At 37.0% G+C, this 19,331-nt stretch overlaps 1 protein-coding gene across 1 annotated transcript in view; it reads left to right on the top strand.

Annotated features, from left to right (window-relative positions):
- The window catches only part of LOC126263207 (dolichyldiphosphatase 1-like), a 47,610-nt gene extending 28,979 nt beyond the window's left edge, over window positions 1-18,631 (top strand). The window contains exons 2-6 of the mRNA XM_049960273.1: window positions 6,789-6,889; window positions 10,466-10,644; window positions 12,609-12,707; window positions 16,659-16,787; window positions 16,874-18,631. Of these exons, the coding sequence (XP_049816230.1) occupies window positions 6,789-6,889; window positions 10,466-10,644; window positions 12,609-12,707; window positions 16,659-16,787; window positions 16,874-17,003 (638 nt within the window). The 3' untranslated portion in view covers window positions 17,004-18,631. The remainder of the gene's footprint in view (window positions 1-6,788; window positions 6,890-10,465; window positions 10,645-12,608; window positions 12,708-16,658; window positions 16,788-16,873) is intronic.
- The last annotated feature ends 700 nt before the right edge of the window (window positions 18,632-19,331 follow it).

Below are 19,331 nucleotides of genomic sequence, written 5' to 3'. Positions count from 1 at the left end.
CCTCTCTACTTCGACCATCGTCAGTTATTTTGCTCCCCAAATAGCAAAACTCCTTTACTACTTTAAGTGTCTCATTTCCTAATCCAATTCCCTCAGCATCACACGACTTAATTCGACTACATTCCAGTATCCTCGTTTTGCTTTTGTTGATGTTCATCTTATATCATCCTTTCAAGACACTATCCATTCCGTTCAACTGCTCTTCCAAGTCCTTTGCTGTCTATGACAGAATTACAAGGTCATCGGCGAACCTCAAAGTTTTTATTTCTTCTCCCTGGATTTTAATACCTACTCCGAATTTTTCTTTTGTTTCCTTCACTGCTTGCTCAATATACAGATTGAATAACATTGGGGAGAGGTTACAACCCTGTCTCACTCCCTTCCCAACCACTGCTTCCCTTTCATGTCCCTTGACCGTTATAACTGCCATCTGGTTTGTGTAAAAATTGTAACTATCCTTTCGCTCCCTGTATTTTACCCCTGCCACCTTCAGACTTTGAAAGAAAGTATTCCAGTCAACATTGTCAAAAGCTTTCTCTAAGTCTACAAATGCTAGAAACGTAGGTTTGCCTTTCTTTAATCTAGCTTCTAAGATAAGTCGTAGGGTCAGTATTGCCTCACGCGTGCCAACATTTCTGCGGAATCCAAACTGACTTTCCCCGAGGTCGACTTCCACTAGTTTTTCCATTCGTCTGTAAAAAATTCATGTTAGTATTTTGCAGCCGTGACTTATTAGACTGATAGTTTGGTAATTTTCACATCTGTCAACACCTGCTTTCTTTGGGATTGAAATTATTATATTCTTCTTGAAGTCTGAGGGTATTTCGCCTGTCTCATACATTTTGCTCACCAGATGGTAGAGTTTTGTCAGGACTGGCTCTCCCAAGGCTGTCAGTAGTTCTAATGGAATGTTGTCTACTCCCGGGGCCTTGTTTCGACTCAGGTCTTTCAGTGCTCTGTCAAACTCTTCTTCTATTCCATAACATTGAAGCAATTTTGAAATTCTTTTGTGACCTGTTTGGATTGTCCTCAACACTTACCTGACCTTTACGAAAACAAGCAGACCACAGTGATTATTCTGTGCTACAAACTATTTCCATACACCGCTTTCAAAGTGTACATTTCTGTTGGTTTATTTCCACATTGTTGTTGTTGTTGTTGTTGTGGTCTTCAGTTCTAAGACAGGTATGATACAACTCTCTGCGCTACTCTATCCTGTGTGAGCTTCGTCATCTTCAAAGAGCTACTGCAACGTACATCCTTCTGAATCTCTTGGTCTCCCTCTTTCACCCCCCCCCCCCCCCCCGCCACTTCCCTCCACTATTAAAACTGTGATCCCTTGTCATCTCAGAATTTTATTTATTTAATCGTATGGCTAGGGCCCCCCGTCGTGCATGCCGTTCGCCGTGTGCTGCGGGTCTTTGAATTTGATGCCACTTCGGCGACCTGCAGTCGATGAGAATGATAGGTTGATGATGAGGACAGCACAACACCCAGTCCCTGGGTGGAGAAAATTCCCCGACCCAGCCGGGAATTGAACCTGGGCCCCGAGGATTGACAATCCGTCATGCTGGCCATTCAGCTACCAGGGGAGACACATCTCAGAATGTGTCCTATCAACTGATCCCTTCTGTTGGCCAAGTAGTGCCACAAGTTTCTTGTCTCCCCAATTCTGTCCATTACCTACTCATTAGTTACGTGATCTAGTGATCTACCCGTCTAATATTCAACATACTTCTGTAGCACCACATTTTGAAAGCATCTATTTTCTTTTCATCTAAACTGTTTATCATCCATGTTTCAGTTTCATACATGGCTAGACTCCATACAAATAGTTTTGCTTTTCTTGTCAATGCCAGTCTACATTTTATATCTTCTCTACTTCAGTCATCATCAGTTATTTTTCTACCCTAAAGGCAAAAATCATCTACTGCTTTAAGTATGTTTCCTAGCCTAATTCCATTATCATCACCTGATTTAATTGGACTACATTTCATTAGGCTTGTTTTGCTTTTGCTGATGTCCGACTTATATCCTCCTTTCAAGACAATGTCTGTCCCATTCAGGTGCTCCTCCAAGTCCTTTGCAGTCTCTGCAGGATTGCAATGGCATCAGCAAACATCAGGGTTTTTATTTATTTTCCCTTAACTTTAATTCCTACTACAAAGTTTTCTTTGGTTTCCTTTACTGCTTGTTCAGTGTGCAGATTGAATAACTTTCAGGATAGGCTAAAACCCTGTACATTCCCTTCTCAACCACTGCTTCCGTTTCCTGCCCCTTGACTCTGACATCTGGTTTGTGTACATGTTGTAAATAGCCTTTTGCTCCCTATATTTTACCCCTGTTACGTTCAGAATTTCAAAGGAGTATCCTAGTCAACATTGTCAAAAGCTTTCTCTTAGTCTACAAATGCTATAAATGTTGGTTTGCCTTTCCTTACCCTATCTTCTTAGGTAAGTCATAGGGTCAGTATTGCCACGCATGTTCCTACATTTCTCCAGAATCCAGACTGATCTTCTCTGAGGTCAGCTTCAAACAGGTTTTCTACTCTTCTGCGAATAATTCATGTTAGTATTTTGCAACCTTCACTGATTAAACTGATAGTTCAGTAATTTCCACCTATCCAGTAATTTCCACATATCAGGAACCGTTTTTGTTGGAAAGGGAATTATTGCATTGTTCTTAAAGTCTGAGGGTGTTTTGCGTGTCTCATACATCATGCATGCAAGATGGAAGAGTTCTTTCAGATTTCCTTTCCTTTGTTAGTACTGGTTTCCCATCTGAGCTCTTGATATACAGCTGCTTCTCTGTTCCCCAAAGGCCTCTCTAATTTTTCACCGTGTGAAATATTCTTCTAAATCCTTACTTTTGTCTTCTAGCCATTCCTGCTTAGCCATTTTCCACTTGCTGTCAGTCTCATTTTTGAATAATTTGGTGCATTTTTATATGTTCTCCTTTCATCAATTAAATTCAATATATCTCGTGTTATCCAAGGATTTCTACTAAACCTTGTCTTTTTACATATTTGATCCTTTGCTACCTTCATTGTTTCATCTCATAAAGCTACTCATTCATTTCTACTGTATTTCTTTCCCCAGCTGGCCATTGCCTATTGTTCCCTCTGAAATTGTCAACAACTTCTGGTTCTTTCAACTTATCCAGCCCCCATCTCTTAATTTCCTATCCTTTTCCTGTTTATTGAGTTTTAATCTACTGTTGTTAACCAACAAATTGTGGTCGGAGTCCACATCTGCTCCTGTAAATGTCTTACAATTTATAAACTGGTTTCTAAATCTCTGTCTTATCATATTATATAACCAATCTGAAACCTTCTGGTGTCTCCAGGACTCTTCCATGTACACAAACTTCTTTTATGGTTCTTAAACCAAGTACAGTATTAATGATGATTAAATTATGCTCTGCACAAAATTCTACCAGGCGACTTCTTCTTCCATTCCTTTCCCCCATCCATAGTCACCTACTTCCTACTGTTGAGTTTCAGCTCTCCATCACAATTTTTGTCTCCTTTAACTATCTGAAATTTTTTTATCTCCTCATACATTTCTTCAATCTCTTCATCTGCGGAGATAGTTGACATGTAACATGCACTATTGTGGTAGTCATGGGCATCATGTCTATTTTGGTTACGATAATGTGTTCATTATGCTGTTCATAGTAGCTTACCCAGATTCCTGTTTGCTTATTTATTATTAAACCCTCCCCTTCATTACCCCTATTTGATTTAGTATTTATAACCCTGTATTAACCTGATCAGAACTCCTGTCCTCCTGCCACCGAACTTCACTAATTCCTTAATATCTAAATTAACGTATCCATTTCCCTTTTTGAAGTTTGTAATGTACCTGCCCAATTAAGGGATCTAATATTCTGTGCTTCGATCCATAAAATGCCATTTCTGTTTCTCCTGTAGATGACATTCTCCTTGAATAGTCCCTGCTTGGAGATCCGAATGGGAGACTATTTTATCTCCAGAATATTTTACTCAAGAGGATGCCATTATCACTTAACCATACATTAGAGATGCATGCCCTCGGGAAAAGTGACGCCTGTAGTTTCCCCTTGCTTTCAGCCATTCACAATACCAGCTCAGCAAGGCCATTTTGGTTGATGTTACAAGCCAGTTCTGTCAATCATCCAGACTGTTGCCCCTGCAGCAACTGAAAAGGCTGCTGCCCCTCTTCAGGAATCACATGCTTCCACATAAGGATTAGATTTTTATGTAGAAATGTGTAGTCCAACCTGATTTGGTTTAAGCTTCCATTTTAAAATTGAATTGCTCTTGATGCAGCCACACGAACCAGCAAACATATATATATGACCAGCGTATTTAAAGTCTCACTCACTCACAACCGACACAAATTTCGTCTTGATCATGCCACTGTAATGGTTGTACATGCACAACGTGCAGGAATTTCAAAATGATCCTAGTATGTCATCAACATGACCTCTTGAATGGTCAGCATAGAATTCTCAAACCACGAACCCTCCAGATAGAACACCATATGTTTTCCCCGCCTACCTCGCCATGGTCCATCCAACATTGGTCAGTCTCAGATGATATTTCACGTATTCGGCAGTTAGACTGAACAACTGTACAAATATGATAGTGATCAGCATGTTGTTCCCCACAGCCTACTTGGAAACTTTGCTATTATATTTGCAACTAACAAAAAATTATATATAAATTGAATCTCCAACCATAAACAATGCAAAGCACTAATAATTCCAAATCCAAAAATTAATCTGTTCTCATAATTGCCAACATCTAGATGACTGGTTCTCGTCTTCTATAAGACCATAGTCAGAGCTACATTCCTTGATGATTGCAAGAATCTATGACATTGAGCAGGTCCGTGCAGGCATGGAGAAAAATGCTGTGTTCTCTGTGTCTGCTGGGACGGACCTGCTCGACACCAGTGTGTCTGCCAGAGAGTCCTATTGTCATCAAGGAATGTAGATCTGATGATGGGCTTATAGAAGAGTGAAACTGGTCATCTAAAACATAAAAACGTCAACGCGATTGAGACTCTTTTTTATTAAATAAGTTACAGTATTAGAATAAATTGCTATTTTTGTGGAACAATGCTCCAAAAAAATTTAAATCAAACTAACTCACTAGCAAACCACCTCAAACACTTCCAATATTTTTCTTACAAACTGCAACAAAGTAATCCAGTGAATCACTAACTTCACTCACAAACAATTTTGAAACATAAACATCCCACATTAGAGAGCACCATCATACACTTCAACATTCCCTCTGCAAATGTGAACCATTTCAGATGTGCTGCACAACCATAATGCCACACAACACGACACAGTTACATCAAGGATCAAATCAGAGTGGTGATTCAGCAAACTTCAGTTGATTCTTATAGAGGCATGTATTGTGGACACAGACCATGTAACCATTTGCATTGTACTGCAATACAATCTTTAAGAGGTGCGTAAACAGCAGTCTCTGTGACAAAATACTAATGATACTTCCTGGATGGAATAATATGTAAAGAAAGAAAGAAAGAAAGAAAGAAAAACAAAAAGAAAAGAAAGGCAACCACTCACCTTAAGCTGACTGATGATGTGTGGTGCATAGAAACACCCAGCAGAATACTGTATTTGCCCTGGCTTTTGAGCTCTTGCACTTTCTCTAGCAAGAGCAAGAACTCAAAAGCGAGTGCAAATACTGTATTGTATTGAGTATTTCTGTGCACCACACATGAGTCATCAGGTGAGTGGTTCCATCCAGGAATTTCCATTGTTGTAATGATACTTAGTTATGCACACATTACTCATGAGTGAAGCCTACTTTATGCATGCAGTTTTTTTTAAATTTTTATTTTATTTTATTTTTTTTAACAGTTGTAAAACTCTCACATGTTTGCTTCTATATCTCACTGGCAGAGATTTAGCATGTACTTTGGCTCTGGAAGGGTTGTTAATCATCTTCTAGGAACTGTACTTCTGCCATCGGGCTTAAGTGGAGCAGTTTACTGTCATTTTCTACATACAACACTCGTGAAACTGCTGCACACATCAGACTGACAGATTAAAACTGTATGTTGATCTGAGGCTCAAATCTTTTGTGGATGATACTGGTTTCAACTAATCTTGTTCAGTTTTAGGTGTTTGTGCAGTGTGTGGTGTGTGTGAAACACTCTGTGACAGAAGAGAGATGTGGTTGTTATAAATGTGTTGCATAATAAAATATGTTGATGACTGGTTGATGAACAACAAAGGAAGCATATTAAGACCACCTTAGTGACACACTGTCCAAATTAATGAGTGTCATTACCTATGCTACATAGCTAATCATTTCATTATGAATGTGTTACCAGATCATAATCTTACTTATTTGCTTAAATGCCTAAGAAGAATAACTGAATGACTTACGGTTTGTTGTTACTGAAACACAAGAAGTTGCCAAAGTAGCTCTATTTTTAAAAGTCCACTTTCATCTACAGTGCACCACAGATATTCCGACTGTTTATTCCCATATGCTCTGAGTTCACACCATGATCTTTCTATCACATAGTATTGTGCCAAATATCTGAGACTATTTTGTACATATTAACTCCGTTTATGTTCTGTTGTTGCTTCTTGATATTATCACAGAGCTGAACTCTAAACATGATTTAGTCATTTCATGCCATAGTTTTTGTTTTCTTTTGCTATGTCATCCTTATAACGACAGAAATGGTTCTAGTAAATAAGATTGTTCATGTACTTGTGCAGTAATTTTATGTTAACATTGTCTCTTTCTTTTCCAGGTGATTGGCTGGGTAAATTTTTAGCCCTTTCAAGTCTTCTACCATTTGGAATCATATCTGGTTTTGTTGCTCTCATTCTCTTCAGGAGAGATTTGCACACGGTAAGATTTTTGTTATAGATTTAGTTATGACCAACAAAATGTTTAAAATATGCAAAAATAAGATACTGGCACTGCAAAAATTAAAGATGAGTCTGAGTAATGAAATAATGCTCAAAAGTTGTTCAGCCAAGAAAAAGAATCAGATGTGATGTGGGTCTCTTACATTCTGCTATGGTAAAGATCCAAAGTAAATAATATTATGTAAAGGGTAGATTGTTACTCATCATAAAGATGACACATTGGGTTCCGGACAGATACAACAAAAAGACTATTACATGAGGAGCTTTTGACCAAAGCCTTCTTCAGAAAAGAAAACACACACACACACACACACACACACACACACACACACACACACACACACAATCACTATCTCTAGCCACTCTGCCCAGATTGCAGCTGTTGCATTGAACAAAAGCAGCAATCTGGAGGAGGCTGGAGAATGGGGAGGGATAGCAGGATACAGATGAGGGAGGGGAGGGGAGATGGGTAGCAGAAAAGGAAAGGAACAGGGAAGGAGGAAAGACTGGTGTGTGTGTGTGTGTGTGTGTGTGTGTGTGTGTGTGTGTGTGTGTGTGTTGGCAGAGTGTAGAGCACAGTGAGGGTGAGTGGATGTGATGTGGGAGGAGGTGATAGGACAGATGGGGACGAAACTGTTAGGTCAAGGGTGTGGGAACAGAATGTTACTATATATTGAGGCCAGGCTAATTTCGGGTGCAGAGAATGTGTTGTAAGTATAACTTCCATTTGCGCAGTTCAGAAAATATGATGGTGGAGGAGAGGATCCTGATGGCATGGGTTGTGAAGAAGCCATTGAAATCAAGCATATTATGTTCACCTGTGGGGGGGGGGGTCCACTGGGGGCAAACCGCACAATAATCCTGGGTTCGGTGTGGGGCGGCGGTGAGGTGGATGGACGGGTGTGGCCCGTTGTAGGGTTGTGAATCACTGAGTGTTACGGTGGGACGAAGCCTCTCCATCGCTTCTAGGTCCTTGGTTTAATACACAGTACACAAGATAGGTCCAGGTTTTGAGTACTGGTTTTGCATACAGTTGTAATCTGCCAGTATCTTTAATTACAGTATATTCTGCTGCAAAGTGGTAACACCATTCAAATGCTTGAGAAGTCATTATTAAGGGAAGTATAATTGGGCTCAAAAGATGAAGCCAGATGGGATAGTCAAGAAATTTTAAATGCACTGCAAAAATAAAGTAAAGAGTGAGTTGTAAGTGACATGACCAAGCCAAATGGAGAGAAAACTGAGGAAAAAAGGAACAGGAAAGCAGTTGCTGTTACCATCAACTATCTCATGATTTTGTTTCATTGTGCAATAGCAACTAGAACATTTTTATACCTGCGGTTGGGTGGTGGTTGTTGGTAAAAAACTGACATATGGTGTGTTTATCAGCAATTTTAATCATCCAAAATATTAAACCATAGTGTAGTAGCCATAGTGTAGTTGTTGGCCACATGTTGTTCAGTGTGCTTCTGCATATACATGACCTGAAAAACAGTTACAATTTTTCTGGTATGTTGCTCCACAGTCGTAATCGTGAAAGTAACTGTAACTTTGATTATATTTATGGTGCTTTTAAATTTTCATTATTTCTGCCTGGTATAGTTGACTTTGCAGTGTACAAAGCTCAAAACACATGTTCAGTTTCCTTTGCCTATGTCAGTAGAAGGAAGATGTGCAAGGTAGCCATTTTTGTTGTTTGCAAATATATTGTTTGGAGGTGAATCTTGTATATTATACTGAAGCTGGCACAGTGCATACCAACGTGCTATCGTTGACCACCTCTCTATCTGATGCCTCCGTCTTAATCTTTGTTTCCCATCACCCTCATGTCAAGTGTCTCACTGTCATACTGGGACTGGAATAAAGTACCCTTACTTTCTAATTTTCCCTAATCTATAAGCCTTTCCTTTGTAAGGAATGAACTAATAATTTCAAATGCTAGGATATTTCTTATACTTCAATATGTGCATCTGAGCAGCACTCAGAAGTTCTCCTCCTAAAGGTAATTGTTGTCCTACCATTGCCCCTTTGTAATTTTGTAGTTTTCTCAAGTGAATTTCTCTTTTGATGTAAGTAAGAAAACACACCATTATTTCATAGAATTCATCCTTGCATTAAATTCCGTATTAACTTGAATATTAGTGTACCCTGATGTCTAATGTCTACAAAAACAGTAGGTGGACAATGATGTTATTTTCAGGTTGAGTAAGGGGAATATTTTCTCAGCTAGACTAGGACGTTGTTTGGAGGAGTGTCATAATAATTAAATTTTTGTGTTATGACAAACATTCCATTAAACTCTTCTTTCAGAAATGTTCAATGTCCATTGCATTTTGTACTTGTGAAAAGAATACATGTGTCAGAGTACCATTGCAGAGGTTTTGTCTCTCACATTTACCCAGTGTGGTGCAAATGATGTTAGCTGTTAAACATAACAACTTCAGTATTTCGTGAAGATAAGCATAGTGCCTGTATGATTATAGCTATTTAGTGCAATATACCAGTAAACCCCAGATTCCTTAAAGGATCAAACTCCCATATATAGAACAGTTTCAAACTTCTGTTTGCTTTACAAATAAGTTAGTGTGTCATGTTACAGAGAAAACTTTTATAAAAGGCTAGAAATGATGTGTAAAGTTTGTTGTAAGTTGATATGTGTTCTCATTCTCAAATATTGTGAGAATGTAGCCTAGGTACCGGCATGCAGTGAGTTCTGCTGCCTCAAGGCATACACACAGATTCTAACTGTAATACTTGTCTGCTGCATTAAATTGTTAATGTAAAATTATATGCCTTAATGAACTTATTATGACAGCAATTTTTAAATTTTCTAATCAATTTTATGAAATGCTGAAAATCAATTCCCCCCCCCCCCCCTCCCCTCCTGGAAGCCTCTGCAACTGAAACCGGATGCCGTGAACTGGATTAGTTGTTTAATAATATAAATTGGAGAGTTGTCTTTCTTTCATTTTCCTTCTTTTGTGGTAAAGAGCAAACTTAATGTTAATTATGATCTGAATATCAAATTAGCTTTGCTAGTAGTTTCCACTGTGCAGTTGTGTCAGGCAGATTAAGAAAATAACTAGAAATTGTAGGAACTAAAAAAAAATTGATTAGCCAAGTGGCAGTGAACACAAATACTAACAAAAAAACCCATTATTCTTTTGTATGGAAAACTGGGGGAAATGTTTTGATAGCAAGACTTTTTGGGATGAAGCAGGAAAGTAATCCATGACCCTCAGCTAGTTGTGACACAGTAAGACAGAAAAGTAAGATTGCATACTGATTTTTGGCTTGTGTTTCCTCGGGTTGCCTTACCCAGCAGTCTTTTGAAATTTGACAGAGTAACAAGGAAAAAAAATATTAGTGCCCCTTTTTCTTTTATCTGGCAGAGAGTAACTGTACAGTTTATTCTTATCAGCAGCAGAACCTCCTACGACCATTTGTAAATTTGTGTGGCAGAAGATGAACTACTATTAAATTACACACCTTTACAGTTTCACTAGCAAACTTTTTTAAAATAATTTTGGTAATCATTTGTGTTTTCTGTTTGTAGATAACATTCTTCTTTGGCACTACACTGAATGAACTCCTGAACCTCATCTTAAAGCACACATTTTGTGAAGCTAGACCTATGCAGAGGAATGCACTTTATACAGAATATGGAATGCCGTCGTCACATTCACAGTTTATGTGGTTCTTTGCTACTTACATAGCATACTTCGTGTGTATAAGGTGAGCCTGATATGTGAATATTTCTTATTAACAGGCATGCTTCCAGCTTGTAATTAGCATCACAATTGTGAATTTTTTGTTGATGGTGTAGATATAATTAATATGATTTATTTTCTGAAACTGTAAGGTGTAATTTTCAAATGATGACTGATGATAAAGCTTTCTATTGATATTGTCTCAGTCGATAATTTGTGTTTGTGCTTAGTATTATAAAGTTGCTTAGGAAGGGATATTTAGCAAGTTATAGGAAGAAAATGAGCGGTTGATCAGACTTATTTTCACAGTCAGTGGCTAAAGAACTGAGTACAGTTACTGCGTCACCCTTGAACACTCGGTTGTTACATTCTCACTTCCTTTGGTATCATTATAATTTTTTTAAACCAAATGCCCTTCATTCCTCTAGTACTCTTATTGATTTATTTCAGCCGGTATTGTGTAAAGTGAATGAAAGATTTGAAGCCATAATTGCATTTGTGATTATCTGGTGACTGCATTTTTCAAATATCAGCACATTATGCAGGCCACTGTTACCACATTGTAATGATTTTCGTCTTCAGTTTATTATTATTATTATTATTATTATTATTATGTAAAGTCTGAAGTGCGCAATCCCTCCCCAAAAGAAAGAGACCCACACACACACACACACACACACACACACACACACACACACACACACACACACACCTCTGTATGGCTCTTTGTCTTGGCTTACTGCAATGTAGTCAGCCAAGCAGATATTCTCCTGCTAATCACAGTTACACAGGGAGGTAACTACATGCGATTGGACACGCTGTCACATCAGACATCGGAAGAGCATACGCTGGGAAGCTTCTATGACAGCTCATGTTTTGATCCAGTATTACTCTGCTCTGTCAAATTGTATGCCACAAAAAAAGTCATGATTGGTTGATTGAATGTGATGTGAGGCATCTAGACCTTCTAATGGAAGTAAAAAGTGAAAATATTTCTGGAACAGTAGGTGAATAGAAGTCTGCAAGATAGTAAAGCTCATAAGCACCTCATTTTTTCAAACAAAATTTGGGAATAGGCTCACTGTCAGCAAAATGGGTCGTGCAGTTGCTGCCAGCTGATCAAAAGAAGCCTTAACCATTTCTCAGTGATGGATTGGACATGTCCAAGTAGCATACTAGTGAATATTTGTGTTAACTGCTCTATGCTTGCTGAAATGTGGATACATTAATCCCAGTACCAGATCAAGGAACTATCAAAATTGTGACTTGCACATTACATATCCATCCCATATGCTATAAATGCCACGGCAGTAATTTTGAGGATTCACATGTAAAGACATTTATTGATTTCGTGGATCCTGGATAAGTGGCGAGTGACATTTGTCAGGTGGTGGGTAAAAATGTGTTGAACTGTGGTATGAATTACTGTATCATCCAACACTCTTATTTCTGTGTTCAGTTGTGAAGGAAGTGCTTGACGGAAGAAAATTTATATTGAATAGAAGGGCGACCGAAAAACTTCTCTTGCGAAGAACCTAAAAAATTTTTGGCACCCACAGAGTTAAAATGAGATAAATTGCATTTTGGCAAGAAAAATTTCCTTTTACTTTGAAAGTACTGTTTTTAGAATAACTGTTTTCTGTTTAGCAGTGAAAAACCACATACTGTCGATGCTTATGAATAACACTGTAGAGAGACATTGTCTGAAAACTTAGCATTATTTTTAATCTGGGTATGTGCCAATTGACAAGCAACACGTCAGTAATGCAATTAATGGCAACCTTTACTCTTTTCATCATTTGTATTCCACCCATGACTGACTGTCCACTATTTTTGTAGTATCAAATTTTTCTACCAAGCAGTGCTCGATGAATCCATTAACATTATTTCCTGTTCACAAGTATGTTTATGTTGAAGTTTATTATTTCTTTAGCTTATATTTTTATGTAGAATTTTCTTGACTAATGTCGAATCAAATGTGTTACACAGATTACACCATATGAATAATAGTACTCTACTGGAAAATATCTGGAAGACAGCAATAATTATTTCTAGTCTGTTTCTGGCAGCTCTCGTTACAGTCAGCAGGTATGTATTAAAACTACTTCTTTAGATTTGTATGAATTGTGGAAGTTCCCTTTACATTTTAATGATTCTCACCACTAAGCACTAACTTGGCTTTTTGTTGTTGGCATGCCCATTAAATAAAAGCATTGAATTTTAATACTTAATGGCAATAATTCTTACCTCAGTGTTTAATGTGATTTGTTTTTGTTTTCTTTCCATTTGTACATGTTTGATTAAAGTTATCACTAGTCATTTCAGATATGTCAAAATGCTATAATGTAGCCCTATGCCAAGAAGTAAATTCCTGAAGTTTTCAAACATTAATTATTGTGGACTAAATACTGATAATTTACTGAAATATATCTTTAGAATGTACACAGACATTTTATTGAAAATTTTTTTTCAGAGCAGACTATAATCTTCACAAGATAAACAAATTCCTCGGCATTGTCTTGCAGCTAATATAGGAGCTATAAGATGTGGTAGAAGTAACTGGTCACAGTTCAACCCTTCAATTACTGTTGGGTCTGAGAGCCCCATCTGTGATTTTTATTATCTCCTCTGTTACTCCCTTTACATTTTATTTTAATGAAATTTTAGGACTGCCTGATTTGACTTCTTAGTCATAATTCTGGAAAATAATTATAAAAAAATTATGGACAACCAAAATGTTTCCATTTGATGGTGTTGCTGCAACATATTAGCAACCCAGCACGACTCTAATGCAGGTCTGTAGACACCAACATGTAGGCAAGGGTTTAGTGTGACATTCGTGTCTTTCTGGTGTGCATGAGGTAAATGCGGAAGTGTGAACTATGGCAATATTATTACTAAATGTGTCCAAACTGGACCTACGTGCTGCTGTTCTGTTCTTGGTTGCCGAAGGGCGAAAACCAGAAAACATCCATCAGAGAATGAATGATGTATAGGGGGCAGCAATTAAGGTGAGACATCTGGGAAAACTGTGTCAAGGGGTTGCTGCTTCATGATAACACACACCCCTATATTGCAAATATTGTAACATAGAAGTTGGGTACCCTGTACCACCAATAGTTTTTTCCTTTCTTGTTTCACTTACAAATAGAGCGAGGGAAAAGTGATTGAATGCTTACAAACGAGCCCTAATTTTTTGTATCTTATCTTCATAGTCCTTATGCCAAATGTATGTAGATGGCAGTAGACTCGAGCAGCAAAACGAGGTGTTTTATCACTGGGTATCTTCAATCTGGTGTGCCAGTGGTGGTGATTCTGCCTGATTTGCGTACAAAGACTGTACGGGCTTCGAACAGAAACAGTGTGTTAACACTTTGGAGACCAGCTTAGGAAACTGGTCATCTGCACAGTTGTTTAAAGCATTACTGGCACATATGTAATTGATGTATCTTCGAGAGTAATACATACTAAAAAAAGGACCAAGCTTCAAAATTTATTTTCAGTATTTGCTTTAGTTCTGTGATAGATTACAAATTTTAAAATGATAATGACTAGAAGTATAATTATACTCCCAAGAAAAAAGGGCAAGGTGAGTTGTTGAGCAATTTTTTCCTCAAGAGCTCCCAAAATTTCTTGCTTACCCAACAGACTAGATGTATTTGTTGCAGAAATACCTTAGATTGCGAAACTCATTGAGTGCATGTATTAATTAGTCAGTGAGATCATATTAGTGCAGCCATTCACAATGGCAGCTGTTATGTTCACTGACATTAGTTGTGAAATAATTCTAGAAATTAACAGAAGGCAGCACCAGGACTTCTGTACATTGTTTTCACACAAAATGAGTCCAGTTTTTTTAGCGATAGGTAGCTAATGTGTCGAGAAAATCAGCCTGAGCTCTACGTGGGCGAAATCTTTCTAACACAAAGTTGGGAACTAAGAAAAGGAGAAGATTTGTGTATTGTACAGAGAAGAAAGATAGAAGAAGTTAAATTATGTGTTACAAGTGCACCAAAACTGAATGCTACGAATATTCTGGTATTGTCTGTGGATTCTGCACAAATTTTCAATAAGAATTAGATTACAAAAAGATTTGGTGTAGAATGAGAATAAAGTGTATAGCCTTGAAAAGCCACCAGTCAAAGTATAAAACAATGTTTTTTAATATGTAAAATTTAAATATATAAAATTATTTTAAAGCTGTGTCAATTTATGTCAGTTTGAGCAACATGGGCCTGAGAGGCCTGACTGGTAGGAAACATTATACAGATTTTCTGGTAAGCAGAGGGTTAAAGGCAAATAAAATACAGCTGCATAAAATTACTGAGACAGTGATTGAAAGTAATAAAGCAATCATCTGTGCTAGAATCCACATTGGGATAAAGGGATAATTGTTGGTGGCATTTGTGTTGGTTGATTTCCCTCTGTTCGATAGCACTGATTAATTTTTTCATAGAATGGATGTGTACAACAAATGAATTGCTTCCAGAGGAATTATGTATCATTCCTCGTACAGTAGGTATGACATGACATAAGAATTTTGCATGGGATTATTCATTCTTATTGTCAAATAGAAATGCATGATAATGTTAATGTATGGTGATAAGGAAGACACACAAGAATGCTGAATTTCGACCAGAGATGTGTTAAATCCTATAGATGCAAAACTACCTCTACAGAATGAGACATTCTTGTTAGCCATTATCAGTTGTAACATTGCAGGCACTCAATCAACTTCACATTGAGCATAGTAATTGGTTGTCAACTCATCCATGAAGGGGACTGTTGCACTGAGAATTCATTTTCATAATCTATTAAACCTGGCTAATGACATTTTGCTTAAGAATCATGCCGTATTACATACGAGTGTTAGGTGCACTAAGAATGACATCACCGGTCCTCATTACACTTATTTCAACTCGTCATTGTCCACCAGTTAGAGACCACTGAAAGTAAGAATGTTATCTTGTGTGTCTCACCTTATGTCGCCAGCTGTACCAGCTTAGAACCAACATCCTTGATTGTAAAAAGAAGTAATAATAATTACAATTTATGAATGATCAGTAATCACAACATAGATAACGTCTTGTTCAGTGAGTGTTTCCATTAATTGAAAATACATGTATTCTTGTCCACTTACTGCTAGTTGCAGAACACTAGTGAAACAGATTAGTCTGTTGTGCAAAATCTAAAGCAAAAGTATTAAAAAACTAAAAACCCGCCTCGATTGCGAAAAAAGCAGAGAGGCTGCAACTGAACTCGGACTTGTTTACTACCTATTTTTCACGTGGCTCATCTGTAAAGGGGGTTGGTAGTAAACGGTTGCATTTGCGCCCCTATTATTGACTCTGATATTGGCTGGCTTTTGAAGAGCAGTGAATTGAACTATACACTTTCAGATTGAAACTTATTTATTCAAAAGAAACACTTTAACGTTGTGGCCATGCATTTTTAAGTTCACAAATAATAATCGGTGCAATTCGTACACTGTTTGTCTCACACCCATACACTTTCACTTTGTTCCTTCGCATACCCTGCCGTCCATGCTTGCACTCGTGGCACTTTGCCGCTCCCAACTCACCACCACAATGGCCAACGACAAAATGACCCCGATTTTTCCGCTCACATCCACAGTCCTGAGTCGGGTCACATGACACCACAGTAGTCAAAATAATTGCTAAACATGGCCACAATTCGTTTACAATATTTTATAATATTTAAATACTTAAATCTAAATACATTATATAATTTTACAAATTATCACCACACTTATATAATTCGTTGCAATTAAAAGAAAACCAAAACACTATCCAACGGAACTACAACGTCCATCAAAACACAAACAAGTATTTTCCGCTCTATTTTGCCCAGCATATTATCTCTGCTGCCGTGCTTTAAATTTTAAATTACTTGAAAGAGTTCCATATTATCCCCTGTTACCTTACAAGGCGGGTTTTTAGTTTTTTAATGTATTAACCAACGATTGATGATGCGCTGCGATGTTGAAGGTTCTTAAAGCAAAAGTATTTTTCTTTCCAGAGTATACCTGCAGTACCATACCTGGAAACAGGTGCTAAGTGGTGCTTTAGTTGGTTTCTTGTTTGGATCTCTCTGGTTTGCACTCACATACTTGATATTCACGCCTATGTTTCCACTTGTTGCTTCATGGTGAGTTTTTGAAAATTGTTCATTACATCATAAGTTATCTGTGAATTGTGGTTAATATTTTTTGTTTCTTATTTCCACATTTGTAGGAGAATATCGGAATTTTTGCTTCTGCGAGACACAACACTGATACCAAACGTACTTTGGTTTGAATACAAAAACAGCAGGCAGGAGGCAAGGGCAAGGAGCAGGAAGCTGGTATCCATGAAGTCACAATGACAGCTGCTAGGCATAGGAGGCGGCGGCTTGCACCATGGTGGCTTACTAAGTAGCCTCATTCACTTCTATTGGTTACGGAAAAGATAATGTGGACGGTGCAAGTAAGTATGTGTTACAAAGTTCAGTCTCCTGGACACAAGATACTTCAATATGCTGTTGTTATATTACAGACATGGATGAAATTGATAGACAGAGCAGATCATCATGAACAGTGCAGCCTGAAGCAGCAGCTCCATAGCTTTTATAAGTAATAATATTAATTTATTGCATTAAAATAGACTGTATTTGTGATTGTTGACAGATGCCAGTCATCAGTAATAACATTATTTTAGAACTAATATCTGCCCTTTACATGTAAGATGGTGTCTTTAATGTGTCTTGCCCACATTGTGTTTACCACAAATTTACCAGAGATTTTTACAAAGTATAAGGTTTATCCAACTTGTATTGAACTAACTGCATTTTTTGTTGTAACACTCTTACAAGTGACAATGTACAAAACTTTACACAAGTATGTTCCTTTAGCCATGTTGTTGTATAAATTATTGTTGGCCATAACTCTGTGATGATTTCTACTGTGCATTGGTGCATTGAGTTTGTAATATTGTCCTTTTTTTATTTTAAATTGGAGTGATGTATTACAAGTTTTGAATGGTACATATTTTTATACGTGAGCAGTGGGACAATATAACCATCTGTAGCATTGTCAAAAAATGTACAAAGTAATGAATAGTGTGTTTAATTTCAAATTCAGAACACTTCCATGTAATAAAAATGTGATCATGGCAGCTTTTATGAATGACTGAATTTTTGTAGTTTATTTTTGTGTTTAAATTTTCTTTTTTTTTTAGTGAACAATGTGATTATATTTACCATGCAGTGAAACCAAGATTTGTAGACTCCATGTTTGTTTTCCCATAAAGTTACATTCTCTATCTCCAAATAGTTTACATCCAGGTTTAATTTTTTGTGTTTAGTATGAATTAGCTTCAATTTTAAATAATTTTTTCTGTGTGAACGATGACTTTTTTACTGAACTACAGTGATTTTTTTTTGTAGATATACTCAAAAAAATAATCAGATGAGCATTTACTCAGAAATTTTACTTGAATGTGCCATCTGTAAAGTTTTGAAATTATCTGTAAGGAAATTAAAAGACAATTTTAAAATTATGTGTAAATTTTCAACAAATGCTCAGTTCGAACACTCGCATTTATCCATTGTTTCAATTAATTACTGATATTTGCAGAAATTAGTGTGTTGTTATACTTAAGTACTTAATTATTATTGGATATTTATTGTAAGTGCTTGATGAAGTTTTTTGACAGTCTGTACCAAACTTTTATATTTTTGTACATTCATCACCTCTGTGACTGATGAACCACACTTACTACCATAACATACAGCACTAGATATGAATTGTAATTAAAATTAGTTCCACATTTTTTTCAGTATGTTCAATACTCAGATTGTGACAGTGGCTAACAGTGACAATGTAACTCTTCTACTGATATGCATTTGTACATTATGATGAAATTGTTTTCTTTATATTTATATACTCTTTTATGTAATTGTCATATGTAAACCAAAGCTATTTTGTTATGTAAAGGCGGTAGGTGTAATCTTTATTTGTTTGTTATGTGTTTACTGGTAACATAATTCCTAAATGAACTGTCTGTTAATCATTTCTTGGGTGCAAAAAATTGAAACCTGTGGCACAAAAACATTTCTTTTTTTAGGTCAGCTTGCCAACAATTGATAAATATTCCTCATTTTGGGATGGTATGACGTTGTAATGCAAATCAAATTTTTAGCTTAAGAGTTGAAATGTGAAGACATTTTCCCAGAATCAGTTTTACTGTGTAGGTATTAAATCACATAAATGTAGTGGTGTGAGTTGATGGGATAAGTGAGTGCTTGTTAAGCCGTAAATCCAAAGCTCTGAAGTTCAATCTGTGGCCAGTCTTAGTATTTTTCCTCAAAAACAATCATTGTGTAAAAGTGTAATATGGATAGATAAAAGATCTACTCACCAAGCAGCAGCAGCAGAATAAAATACACACAATAGGTATGGAAATGCTTGTTGCTATTGTTGATCCTCGTCGTCCTTATAAATCATTTAGTGTCTTTTTTGGTATCTGTTTAGCTTTTTTAGCTGAACCATATAAAGGAGATTGAAATAACTTTTCGCTCTTAGTATCTTCCACATGCTCATTGGGCACCTTCTTTAATTAGCCTTGGAGACCCCTTCATTGGATGGATTTGCTTTCAGAGCCTGGAACACAGCTTGTCTCTGCACATACAGATTGTTTATAAGAGGTGACCTGA

Source organism: Schistocerca nitens, chromosome 6 (assembly GCF_023898315.1).
Source record: "Schistocerca nitens isolate TAMUIC-IGC-003100 chromosome 6, iqSchNite1.1, whole genome shotgun sequence".
In the NCBI taxonomy this organism is placed as follows: Eukaryota; Metazoa; Arthropoda; class Insecta; order Orthoptera; family Acrididae; genus Schistocerca; species Schistocerca nitens.
The sequence above is the reverse complement of the archived record's forward strand: the minus strand, read 5'-3'. Positions and strand labels throughout refer to the sequence as shown.